This window comes from Polyodon spathula, chromosome 5 (genome assembly GCF_017654505.1).
Source record: "Polyodon spathula isolate WHYD16114869_AA chromosome 5, ASM1765450v1, whole genome shotgun sequence".
NCBI lineage: Eukaryota > Metazoa > Chordata > Actinopteri > Acipenseriformes > Polyodontidae > Polyodon > Polyodon spathula.
The window spans coordinates 30174079-30187484 of NC_054538.1; the positions used below are offsets into that span (position 1 = coordinate 30174079).

General features: G+C 37.4%; 1 protein-coding gene across 1 annotated transcript; it reads left to right on the plus strand.

The window, feature by feature from the left end:
• The first annotated feature begins 487 nt into the window (after positions 1-487).
• LOC121315823 (katanin p60 ATPase-containing subunit A1-like) lies at positions 488-7346 on the plus strand. Its single transcript, XM_041250292.1, has 11 exons — positions 488-635; positions 1326-1505; positions 1905-2041; positions 2547-2736; positions 2996-3123; positions 3401-3506; positions 4040-4198; positions 4844-4970; positions 6190-6321; positions 6582-6708; positions 6822-7346. The coding sequence occupies exons 2-11, from the start codon at positions 1344-1346 to the stop codon at positions 7018-7020; spliced, it is 1467 nt and encodes a 488-aa protein (XP_041106226.1). The 5' UTR covers positions 488-635; positions 1326-1343; the 3' UTR covers positions 7021-7346.
• The last annotated feature ends 6060 nt before the right edge of the window (positions 7347-13406 follow it).

A 13406-nucleotide genomic window follows, 5' to 3' on the forward strand; every position in this document is an offset into this window, starting at 1 on the left:
GTTACCCTGGTCGTTCTATAAAGGATGTAGCGTTTTAGTTAAGAAGGAAGGACACGAAGCTGACACGCAGCTCATAACAGCAGCAGGTACCCTACAGGCACGCAACACGATTGAGCACTCGCTGGAGTCCCCAACACCAGCAGCCAGCCCGCGGGCCCCCTCTTCACAATCCAAAAGTGCAAAATTGTGAAACCCCTGACCCCAACCCAGGTGCACAGATTAATCCCGAGGGTCCCATGTTTCTCGCGTTTTGACAGGGGTCAAAGCCGGTGCAAGTTGCCTCTGTTCTCTATTTTAGAAACATTTATTTGTCTCTAACACCAGGTAAACAGTGACTCGTTTTCAGACGCGTTCTTTTACAGCAGACTAAATGTGTTTATTTTATTAATTGAAACTTGTCAAGTTGCAGGCAACTCAGCCTTATCCTTCCAGTTACGTCTTCAGGAAGTGACGCCTTGATTTTTACGTCAAACAGACAGAGGCGGGGTGGTGAACGTTGGTTGGGATGAGAACTTACATTTGAAAAACGGATAACTAATTACAGGACATTGTTTTGTGTTCAGATGAGTATATTCCTGCTGGACTGTTACTTTTTTTTCTAACTTTATTTTGCATCGTGCAGTCAATTTCAACAGGTAAATGTTTGATTACTTTTTTAAAATGCTGCATACTGAATCAACAGTGTTGATCAAATTCGGGAACCCTTTGTAGACGATTGACTGATCGCTGACTTGTTTTTAGCCGTAAGATTTTTTTTTTTTTTTTTTTTTGTAATAAACTTGGTATCCAAAATCAATTATTTGGATTTTGTTTGGATGTCTTATCTATTATTTTATTTACTGTTTTGACAACGTACAATTCTTGCATCTCAATAGTATGCAGTGAAGTTAGCAGTCGTTCTTGACTCCACCTTATAAAACACATAGCACCCGGATGTTATTATTTATATTTTTGCAGGTTTTAAACTAATTATAATGGTCAGAAACAGAATATTCTTAAAACTACTTTAATCATTAATGCTATTTTTAGTTAGTTTTTATTCGGAAAGGCAGCACAAAAATGATATTCAGTTAGTGGCTGTGACACAAATTAAATCCAACATTCAACTGTACAATGTGTATTTTTAGTGCTACAAAATCAGCCGCGAATCTTCCTTGAGTGTTAAAAAAAGTTATTATGGATGACCAACCTAGATCTGTGATATTGCATTTCGTTGTAGCATTAAAACTAAAGGCGTTGCGGTGATTGGTTTACAGCAGTCCGTAATGTAGCAAGTCTGGTCTGCAGATCCCATTGTAACAATGATGTGCACTTGTTTTCCACAGGCAGCAGACACTGTTGAAATGAGTCTCCTTGAAATCAGTGAAAATGTGAAACTTGCCCGAGAATATGCCTTACTTGGGAATTACAACTCTGCCATTGTCTATTACCAAGGAGTGCTTGAGCAGATGAGGAAATACCTGTTTTCTGTTAAAGACCCTTTATTACAACAAAAATGGCAACAGGTAATAAATACAGTGATACAAACACATGTATTTGCATCTGAAAAGCATGTGGTCATTTCACATTATCCATAACAATTAGCAAGCTCCTGAAGTTTTCATGTGGATGTAGTTTGTTTGACTTCCATAAAAATGTGATAGAAGTGTAGTACTGTATCAGCACAATCTTTAAACATTTACTGTTAAACTAATATAACAATCTTAACCAAAAATGCCTGTGATGAAGGTCTTGTATTGATTTTACTTTTCTTTTTTTTTATCCCAGGAGACTCATTTTTATTTATAATGATGAATAGTAAACTTCAACCAGTATTTACAGAGAGAAGATGAAACGGCAGAATAAATGGCATATTTTAACTTTTTAAATATGGTAATTCATTAGGTCCACTTGTTTTCTGGCAGGTCTGGCAAGAGATCAGTAAAGAACATAAACATGTTAAGGAAATTATGGCAACCCTGGATGGCTTTAATGTAGAAAGCACTCCTTCTAAACCAGCGAGTCCAGATGAAGACATTTGGCCAGTGCAAGTTGAACGCAGGTACTCTCGTTTCAAAGCTAGTTTTGGTTTGATGATGATGATACAGATTGAATGTTATTGTTTAATTCTATCTGAGTTCTCTTTCAAGGTGGTGTTGTCCATCATTAACACTCTTTGCTGTCCTGGATGACATTTCTAATTAGCACCATGACTTTTTAACTGACTCCTTGGATCTTCTTTAATAAGCAAATAGGGCCTCCCAAGTGGTACATCCGGTAAAGGCCCTCCGCATGGAGAGCAGGATGCGCCCTGTAGCCTTGACATCGTTGGTTTGAGTCCAGGCTATTCCACTTCCGACTGTGGACGGGAGCTCCCAGGAGGCGGCGCACAATAGGCTGAGCACTGCCCAGCGGTTTAGGTCGGCCAGGGTGTCCTCTGCTCACCACGCACCAGCTCCCCCTGTGGTCTGGCTGGGCGCCTATAAGCTGCTCAGAGCTGTGTTGTCCTCCGACGCTATGAGAGTTGTTATATTAATGCTGTCTGCATTTTCTTCATTATCTTTAAGGCCATCACCCTGTCCTGTAAGGCGACTTCCAGTTCCATACAATGATGCCAAACCTCACCACAACAACAGATTAAGTGCTGCTCAGAAAGGCCAACATCGGCAATCCCCACGGAGTGCAAACAGTGACCGAGTGAGACCTGTCAGGGGGAAAGAGAGAAAGGAGGCACAGGGCAAAGCAAAAGAGGATAAGGTCAATTTTGTTATGAATAAAATAGTGTGATTATTCATGAATGTTTTGGCTTCTCTAAGCAGTCAAAGCTAGTTTAAATTCATCTTACGTTTTATTTATTCATCGAAAACAGACATTGAAAAAACAGTCTTTAGTATTTGTGACTGTGGGGTATATTCTAAACTTCTTTCATGAAAAACTGACCTTCATGACTTAAGGTCATGCTTATAGTAAACAGTTTACCCTAATCATTTATGTTTGTGTGTTTGTATTTTTACAGAGCAAATCTGCTGCTCCTGCTAATGTTTCAGAATCTGAAATGAAGAAATTTGATGGGGCAGGATATGATAAAGACTTGGTAGAGGCTCTGGAAAGAGATATAATATCGCAAAATCCAAATGTTAAATGGTAAATTGTAATTGTTTTATTTGAACGTCTTTTACTTTCAGCATAGTAGGGGAAGAAGTTGGATAACTAATTATTTTAGTATTTAATGAGCCTGTCTATCTAATTATCTAAGAAATATCCCCTGTACATTTTTGTTGTGTTGATTCCCAATTCATCTGTGCCAAATGACCATTCGTTTCCCTTCTATACATAGCTGGCAGTCTTAACTTTTATTATACATTTTTAGTTTAACTTGCCGCTCAACTTCTTCATCTAAATTAATGTTAATGTTTTGCAGGGATGATATAGCAGACTTGGGAGAGGCAAAAAAACTGCTAAAAGAAGCTGTGGTTTTGCCCATGTGGATGCCAGAATTCTTCAAAGGAATTAGACGACCGTGGAAGGTATATTATGGAGGGGTGGGGGCATGCTAGTAAAATATATTGTCACAATTTCAGGGGCGTTCTTTATGTTTCAGTCCACAGTAGGCTTTATTTAACCTAGTGTACTTTTAAATTAAAATACATCTTTTCAATGAAAACTGCACAACAGATAATGGTTTATGTAAATATTATTGTTTTTTAAGGATGCGATTATTATTGGTTTATTTCAAAGAACCAAATCATTATAAAAGTTACTTTTCTGACCAAAGATACAGGGATCATACAAAAAAAACAATAGTTATTATATTTTTGTTTGTTGCGACATTTTCCAGCGTAATTAGTCAACGGCGTCAGAGCATTTTTCAGCTAAAAGATTGGGGGAGGGGGCTCCCCCGTCCCCCCGGGCAGGGGGGGGTACCCCTTTATTTCGAACAAACATCTCACAAAGTAAAGTCTACGCAGAGTATAACTGCAGCTAAACATTGTGTGCTATACAAACTCCTCCCCCTGCCCCTGAATAAAGTATTTGTTATGCAATCTTCTTACTTTTACAGGGAGTGTTGATGGTTGGCCCTCCTGGAACAGGAAAAACACTGCTGGCCAAAGCTGTAGCCACTGAATGTAAAACAACCTTTTTCAACGTTTCTTCTTCAACACTAACTTCCAAGTACAGAGGGGAATCTGAGAAATTAGTGCGTCTCTTATTTGAAATGGTAAAGACTAATATTTTATCAATACATTTTGTTTTGAAGGTTAATAGCGATATATAAAGTAATAAATCAACTGGCAAATCCATCATGGTTACTTTTTAATTGAAAACCAACAATGTTTGAAAACTGAGAAATGTGAACATAAGTAATGAGCTATACCTTTTTTTATAAATATATAACTTGTCCCCCTTTAGTGATTTAATCCTTGAACGAACGTCCCCAAATAGTAATGGTAGTAAAGTTTGTAATATAATATTATAAACCTGAATTTGTCTTAGGGTCTGTTCTATACTAAATTGAAATGTGATTTGAAAGTGCAGTTTCTTTTAGTGTATGTGTTTGTTTGTTTTTTTTTTTGGGGGGGGGGGGGGGTGTTAAGTGGCAGTTAAGTACAAAAACATTTAGCTTGAACCAGTTTTTATGGTCTAGACCCAAGCAATCTCTACAAGGCAACCCTGAAAAGATGTGTTTCATTTATATTGAGCTGGTGGTTACAATATATCCCTTGGCTATTTTTTCAACTTTTTTTTTAAGTCAGATTGCAAAATTGCTGCTACACTTACCTCCTTTATTTCTAATTAGCAACTGGGTGACGTATACAGATCATTATAATTACTGTACTTGGTTCTCTGTTTATCATTTCACTAGGCGAGGTTTTACGCTCCTAGTACTATATTTGTTGATGAGATTGATTCGATCTGCAGCCGCAGAGGGACGTCAGAAGAGCATGAAGCCAGCAGGAGGGTGAAAACCGAGCTATTAGTTCAGATGGATGGTGAATATTACTGATATCTATTTGCCTTGTAGAAAATGTGTGACATTTTCAAAACTTTGTTTTTAGTGCTTACACGCACTTTAATTCAAAACACAAATCAAACAAACAAAAATAAACAAACACCTCTAAACATATGCAGGTCCCTGACTAACGCGCCTGACATATAACACCAAGGCAAAATACTTTAATACACTTGTTTATAAAACCAAACGTAGGTTTCAAACAGACCTTAACGACTTTCAGTCGGGCTGTACACTCCACAGCAGCAGCTACCTCGAGCAGACTGGAGCTTCCCTTTTATATCCTGCACCTGGCTCTATTTTTCAATAATTGCCAGGTGCAGGTGATAATTAACCAATTAACAATTAAATTAAACAATTAGCTTGTCAGAGAGGCTTTATAACCCCATCCCTGCCATAAAACAAACATCCTTATGATTTGCAGGCCCCTTGTCCTGCTACATCCATTATATATAAATAGAGCATCAAAAGAAACATCACTATTATAACACATTTATTTTTGAAAAAAATAAGGTATTTAAATTATAGACATTGATGAAGTGTTTTTGGTTTCTTTTTAATCACTCGATCATTCATCCTTGACTGTGACGTGCTTGAGTAACTGTGACTGAAGCATATGCACTTAATCACCTAATTAGTGAGACAGTTGATTGCACACTGGGTATGGAGCAATAAAGAAAATCGCCAAAAAAAAAATGCCACGTTTGTCAAGAGAGCAGCGCCTTCGTGTAGTCGGCATGTTGTTGGCTGGACTAGGTTAGTGTACTGTGGTTCGCCGTCTTGGATTTTCACAGTCAGCAATTTCAAACCTGGCGAGACGGATTAACCAGACACACTGTCAATAACAGGCCACGAGCACCTGCCCAAAATCAACAGATCATTTTGCAGCATCTTCGTGATGTCAGTTGTTAATCAGTACAATAAAAAGTCGCTGCACCTGAAACAGAGTTTGTCATTTTTGGATGACATTTAGCAAATTTTAGCCAAATATAAGTGGTACATTTCTTTTGATGCTCAGTGTGTGTGTGTATAGATAATAAAAAAAAAAAATTGACATTTTATGGCCAAAAGTTCTCCTACATGTATTAAGCTCATTAAATAATTTTCAGTTAGTTATGAAGTTCAGTTAAGCTAAATATAAGTTGTGTTTTCACTGTGAAACAACTTGTGAGCAGGTGTCATGTAATTCTGTACTGTAGGTGTTGGGGCATCAGACAATGAAGATCCTTCAAAAATGGTTATGGTTCTGGCAGCCACCAATTTTCCATGGGACATAGATGAGGCTCTTAAAAGACGATTAGAAAAAAGGATTTACATCCCCTTGCCTTCAGGTATTCATTGGCTGTTTCAAAAACCTTTACTTGCACAAATATCACACTTTAACCGACTGGCTTTGACATACATTTATTTTAACTAAGTAATTCTAGAACAGTTGTTAATACATTTAGATTAGACATTTCACACTTGAGTGTTAAAGCACAGTGAGGAATCACACAAGGTAGATTTCAGTAGTAAAAACTCTGCAATTTTATTTTTGCAGGTCAGATGTGTTTTTCATTGAATATATACTGAATTTCTGTTTTGTTTTCAGCTGAAGGCAGGGAAGAACTCCTAAAAATAAACCTGAAAGAGCTAGAATTGGCAAGTGATGTTGATCTAGCTAAAATAGCAGAGCAGATGGACGGATACTCTGGTGCTGACATTACAAATGTGTGCCGGTGGGTGTCTAATGTGATCACTTGCTATATAAAACTGACAAACTTGACTACTGGAGAATTGGTATTTATTTGTTCTAATTTTACATTTTTTAAAGTTATTTATTCTTTTTCAGGGATGCCTCGCTGATGGCAATGCGACGTCGTATTGAAGGTTTGACACCAGAAGAGATCCGAAACATTTCCAAAGATGAAATGCATATGCCAACCACCATGAACGATTTTGAAAGCTCTTTAAAAAAAGTCTCTAAATCAGTGTCTGCTCCAGACATTGAAAAATATGAGGAGTGGATTGCAGAATTTGGGTCTTGTTAAGACTGTTCCTCACAAAAAAAAGTTAACAAAAATCCTGCCTTAAGTCTTTTTAATAAGCTCAGATCAAGAGTTGCAGTTAATATTTTGAGAAAAATATGTAGATACATTCATGTTTAATGGATGTAGAAGTGTTGCTTGAGAAATGGTGGATGCACACTCCTATAAATAAAGTAAAATTGGGCATCTTGAGGATCATTGAGGCCTACTCTCATGTTGCAGAGTGCTATTCTGTGGCTTAATTTTCTTGTATTCAATTGCAAGGACCAGTAGGTGAAGAGATTAGATTACTAAAATTAAGATTTGTTGTTTTTTTTTTTTTTTTTTTTTTTTTTTTTGTGTGTGTGTGTGTGTGTGTGTGTGTGTGTGTGTGTGTGTGTGTAAAAAAAAAAAAAAAAAAAAAAAAAAAAAAGTACTGTCACTTCTCAGAATGACTTCTGTAAAAGCACGTATGCAATAAGAAGCTAGATGTGTGAAATTGATTAGTTATTTAGAGAACAAAAATCAGTTTATACTTTTAACCAATTTAACAGAATCTGTAGATTTTAAGTCTGACTGTACAGTACTGTTATAGTTCAAAGTGATTTTACTATACAAGTGCCTTTTTGCTTTTCAGAACTCTTACCAGTTGATATTTTTAGAAAACAACTTTAAACTGCACTAAAGTTGTAATGTCCCAGATAATCTCTTAAACCACACAAAAGAGTTTAAAAAGCTAAATATGAATAGCAAACTACCCCTTATGTAACTCATTTGTGGTACACCTCATTGAACCAATAACTCTTGACTAATATTTTAACATTTCATGATTTCTTTCACTTCAGAAAATCACTACCTACTGCAGGGATTTTCAACTGGGGGTGTGAGTAGTGGATTTCCACTCTGATGTATTATTAGGAGGGTGAAGAAGGCGTTTGGCTCATGAACTTTGCTGTTTTCAACTTCTATCAGTGAAGCACAATCTTTCTGCATTTTTTTTTGGAAGTATAAATTAATAATAATCACAAAACTCATACTTTTGAAGGTTTTTGATTTATTAGGCGCGGCTGCATTTTAGTAACAACAACAACAGCTGGTTTAATTTGTTTTTGGTGTTTTTTTCATACTTGCAAAAGAAAAACGAAGAAAAAACGAGTACAGAAAGTGCAAAGCAACAAAGTTATACAGAGAGTCCCTTTGGTTATTTTTTTATGCTGTCTTTAATAATAAAAAGTTTCATTATAGTTTTATCTTGCGGTTAATGTTTTTGATGTAAACATTTTAAGTGGCACGCGTAATCATGCTGAGATGGGAAGTAAATGGTAACGTAAAACATACATTGCAGACTTTTTGTGTATTCTTTATAATAACTTTGCAGAGTAGAAAGTGATTAAGAGTGTTTCCAAAGATTCCTAAATACTGTCTTAATTCTGTGCATCCAAAGACATGTAATTAAACATTTTAAGAATTAAGCCAACTGTTTGGTATTCTGTTCTAATCCAGCAGTTTTGTCAGCCCCAAACTGCGACAAATTACATATTCAATAAAGGGGGGTAAAAAAAATGTGTTAATCAGATTATTCTGCCTTTTATTTCAACTGCGTTATCCATTCAGTGAGCAAAAATTGTAAAGCTGTACTGAAACCTCTAAAGAGATGATTTATAAAAAAAAAGGTTGAAAACCCCTAACCTACTGGTATGACTCTGGATATAGAATTAAACTCCGACCTGCCTGTTTCTGTACAGCTCTGTAGCTCCCACCCACCCGTGTGAAGTGGCCAATGTTTCTGTAGTCTCAAAAACGTACATTTGTCATTTAATCAAACAGTCCAAAATATGAAACACTTCAGTAAAAGTTTTATTTTCTGTGTTGAGCAGTAGCGAACATTACACCACTGGATACATTTTGGTCATCTTCATTTTCAACAAAACATTTGCGTAAATGTCACACACTATGCCATGCTTCAATGTCATTACATTTTAAAAAAAAAGTATGGTTTGGAAAGATATGAAAAGGGCACATTAAGCATTAAAGGACAGAACATAATGGGTCAAATTTAATTTACATTAACAGAAACACAATGCCAAAAAAAGTGCGATCAAGACAACATATTTTGTCTTTCATCTGTGAATCTGGGGTGAAACACCATTGTTGACAAGAAACTATGAAAGACCACCTTTTTTATGGTCGGGAAAGAAAATGGAACACAACCTAAAATAATTTGGAAAGTAAGAAACATCATAAATCATTGTATCTTATTTAGTTATATATCCTTTTGTAACCCCCACCCCTCCCTGCCTACGGAAGGCATTTTGTAGAATGCAATATATTGTATGCTGTTACTGTACAGGGGAGGTTGCGTGAGGATATACAGATACATACTAGTACTATTTAAGCAATTAAACCTGAAGAGAGCTTTATCGTCTGGTAAGGTGAGGGCATTTAACATAATGAGAAGGGCTTTCTTTACCAGACAATAACGCTCTCTTATGAGGTTTCTATTGCTATTAGAAAATGGATGTTTAAAAAAAAAAAAACATTGACAGTTTTTGTTATATATTTTTGTGATCTTATGCAGTGCTAGTTTTTGTTGCTATTCAATACAAACGTTTTCCTCATTATTCTGTGAATAATGCTGTTTGCTCAGAATTCCTGAAGTCTCGTAGCCTTCATTCAGGCTTCTTCCCAGCGGTGGAGGCTTCTTGGGTATTTCCAATTACCAATAAGAATAAAAAAAGCTGTTCTTCAGTTCAGATACCTCATACAAAAAAAGCAAACATGGTTTGTGTACTGTTTGTAAAACATGTAAAGAATAAAAGTACAGCTAACATTTTTTTTTTATTTAGATTTGAGTGCATGTTCATGTATTTGTGTAATATTCAGTATTCACATTAATGTTAGGTCCTAATATTAGCAAAATAAATTAAAAAAAAAAAGTTTTTGGTAATTAAAATATCGCTGGGGCCTATGGCAGAAACTAGGGATTGGGCCCCCACCCCGCATCACTTACCTGCTCACACATTGGATTTTTGCAACATTTTGGTTTTATCAATACCATAACGGTTACATTACTACTATGATTACTGCTACTACTGCCACCCATAATAATCATAATACAGCATAAAAAGGACTTTTACGCAAGAAAAAATAATCAGAATGTATTTCTTAAAGAGTATGAAATATGACAAACTCATTAATATCACTTAGAAGTGGACCTTCCTTGCTTTTCAGGTGGTAAAGTCTTCAATTACTTTAGAGAAGTCCAACTTGATACAAATTTTCTGTTCAATTGAAATCTCAGCCAGACTATTGAAGACCTTGTGTTATTGTTGAACGTAAATAGTTCTTCAGTAACTTTAAACTCGTCAAAAGGAGACGCAATGCAATGCTTAAGTTTTGGTACAGATCGAACAACTTTTCAGCATAGATGTAGTTTAACATCTCCAGAGGCAAATTAGACACCCTAGTTGGCAAGGCATTTACAGCTGAGCATATTTCAAGATTCAAGTCGTCAGCATCAATGTCACCCATTTCTTGAGCCAAATGCTTGCAACTTACAGTGGCTTGCGAAAGTATTGACCCCCCTTGGCATTTTTCCTATTTTGTTGCCTTACAACCTGGAATTAAAATGGATTTTTATTTGGATTTCATGTAATGGACATAAACAAAATAGTCCAAATTGGTGAAGTGAAATGAAAAAAATAACTTGTTTCAAAAAATTCTAAAAAATAAATAATGGAAAAGTGGTGCGTGCATATGTATTCACCCCCTTTGCTATTAAGCCTCTAAATAAGATTTGGTGCAATCAATTACCTTCAGAAGTCACATAATTAGTTAAATAAAGTCCACCTGTGTACAAACTAAGTGTCACATGATCTCAGTATATATACATCTGTTCTGAAAGGCCCCAGAGTCTGCAACACCACTAAGCAAGGGGCACCACCAAGCAAGGGGCACCACGAAGACCAAGGAGCTCTCCAAACAGGTCAGGGACAAAGTTGTGGAGAAGTACAGATCAGGGTTGGGTTATAAAGAAATATCCGAAACTTTGAACATCCCACGGAGCACCATTAAAGCCATTATTAAAAAATGGAAAGAATATGGCACCACAACAAACCTGGCAAAAGAGGGCCGCCCACCAAAACTCACAGACCAGGCAAGGAGGGCATTAATCAGAGAGGCAACAAAGCGACCAAAGATAACCCTGAAGGAGCTGCAAAGCTCCACAGCGGAGATTGGAGTCTCTGTCCATAGGACCACTTTAAGCCGTACACTCCACAGAGCTGTGCTTTACGGAAGAGTGGCCAGAAAAAAGCCATTGCTTAAAGGAAAAAATAAGCAAACACGTTTGGTGTTCACCAAAAGGCATGTGGGAGACTACCCAAACATATGGAAGAAGGTACTCTGGTCAGATGAGACTAAAATTGAGCTTTTTGGCCATCAAGGAAAACGCTATGTCTGGCGCAAACCCAACACCTCTCATCACCCCGAGAACACCATTCATCGGCAGGGACTGGGAAACTGGTCAGAATAGTTATGAACGGTCAAGTTTTCTGTTTTTTTGTCTTATTTCTTGTTTGTTTCACAATAAAAAATATTTTGCATCTTCAAAGTGGTAGGCATGTTGTGTAAATCAAATGATACAAACCCCCAAAAAATCCATTTTAATTCCAGGTTGTAAGGCAACAAAATAGGAAAAATGCCAAGGGGGGTCAATACTTTCGCAAGCCGCTGTACATTTAATGTGTTTGCACCTAGCCTTCCTCATCACCTTGGTGCTAAAAAGAAAACCAAACTAGAAAAAACCTCTTGTTCAAGCTAGTTACGGCTGCATCAACTAGTGGCGGGGGCGGGGGGGGGGGATCTCGCTTCTCCTCTGCAGCAAACCCATTTTGTCCGATCTTGAGGAAACGTTAGCACTGCACTCCTTTAATTTTTAAGGGTTTTCATCCCTACAGTGGGGCTTTGAAGGAGTTTGCTTGCGCGATTGATCTGAAATAAAACGCCATGCCATACAACAATACAGATTATGAAGGGCCCTGAAGACAGCTCTCGTGCAAGGCTCTGTGCCTCTGAGGCTGTCACACCATCTCTTCTGAACTGCGTGACCTATGAGTGCTTCAAGGGCACAATGCACTAGGTGATATCAAAGCACCTTAACGCTGTCAATACTAGACTCCCAGCGAGCATCTGACAGCTGTTTCACCGTAAGCTGGGTGACGTGCTGTTTAAGTATGGACCTGCGCTGAGTAGAACTGAAAATAACAAAAACACGCTGTAACACCCTGAAAAATGTCACAGACAGCACAGATGATTTAGAAGCATCCAGGATGACCAAACTCAATCTGTGACTGCTACAGGGCAGCTATTTTGTTAATGTCCTGCACTCTTTTGTACACCTTGTCTTTTGCCCTTCATACTGCTTGCATTGTCATAGCTCTGTCCTCTGCAGTCATTAACACTAATTCCTAGGTTCTCGAGGCGGGCCAAAAAAGTATTACATAGCACCTTGCCAGTAGTGTCCTCAACAGCAAGGAATCTAGTCAAACGTTCTGTAACTGAAGCACCAACACCGTTCACAATTAACAATGCAGAGTGTGGCTGCTGTCAGGAGTGCTGTCCATGATCACAAATATTTTGATTAACTCTTTCAGCAATGGCGTGAAGGATGTGCTTTCCCAATCTAGCAGTCAATTCATTTTGAATATCTTTGCTGAGGTAATGATTGGCAATTTCTCTTTTCATAATTCACTTTCATGTTCATTCATTACGGGGTCAAATTCTGCCAAACAGTTCCATTTCCAATCTGCAATACAGTTTTTATTACTATTTTTTAGACTTTAGTGTGATTTATTTCCACTTTTAGAGATTAAATTACTGTAATACTCGTATTACATTTACCCACAGTGACGATGTAGATATTATGTAACATAGGTTTGTGGAGCCCATGGGAAATTGCCCTGCTTGCCACTGCCTAAAGGACCGTTCACACCAGACCCTGCACAGCAAAAGCAATTGTTTTCAATGAAGGCAGTCACACGCAGCGGCAGAGGGAAACGGAGATAAAATATTTTCAACTTTCGCCGCGCCACGCCGTGAAGTAAATTACCAGCAACCAATCAGGAGAAAGTAGGAGGCTCTTTTGCGAGGATGAAATAAAAAATAAAAAAAAAAGCTTGTGGTTCTAATTTCAGATTTTCCAGAGTTGTATAATATAACATTAAGTAGGTTTGAAATATGCCTTCATCAAACCAGTGCTCCTGTATCAGCCGATGATATTCACCGTACCTTTTTCTTTTCTTGAGGATGTCATGGACCCACAGCGACCTTTTTTTTTCTTCCTCCGGTACAGCAGGGCGATCGCAATTATCTTTTTTTTGTTTGTTGTTCATTGTTCCAGGTATTGTGTT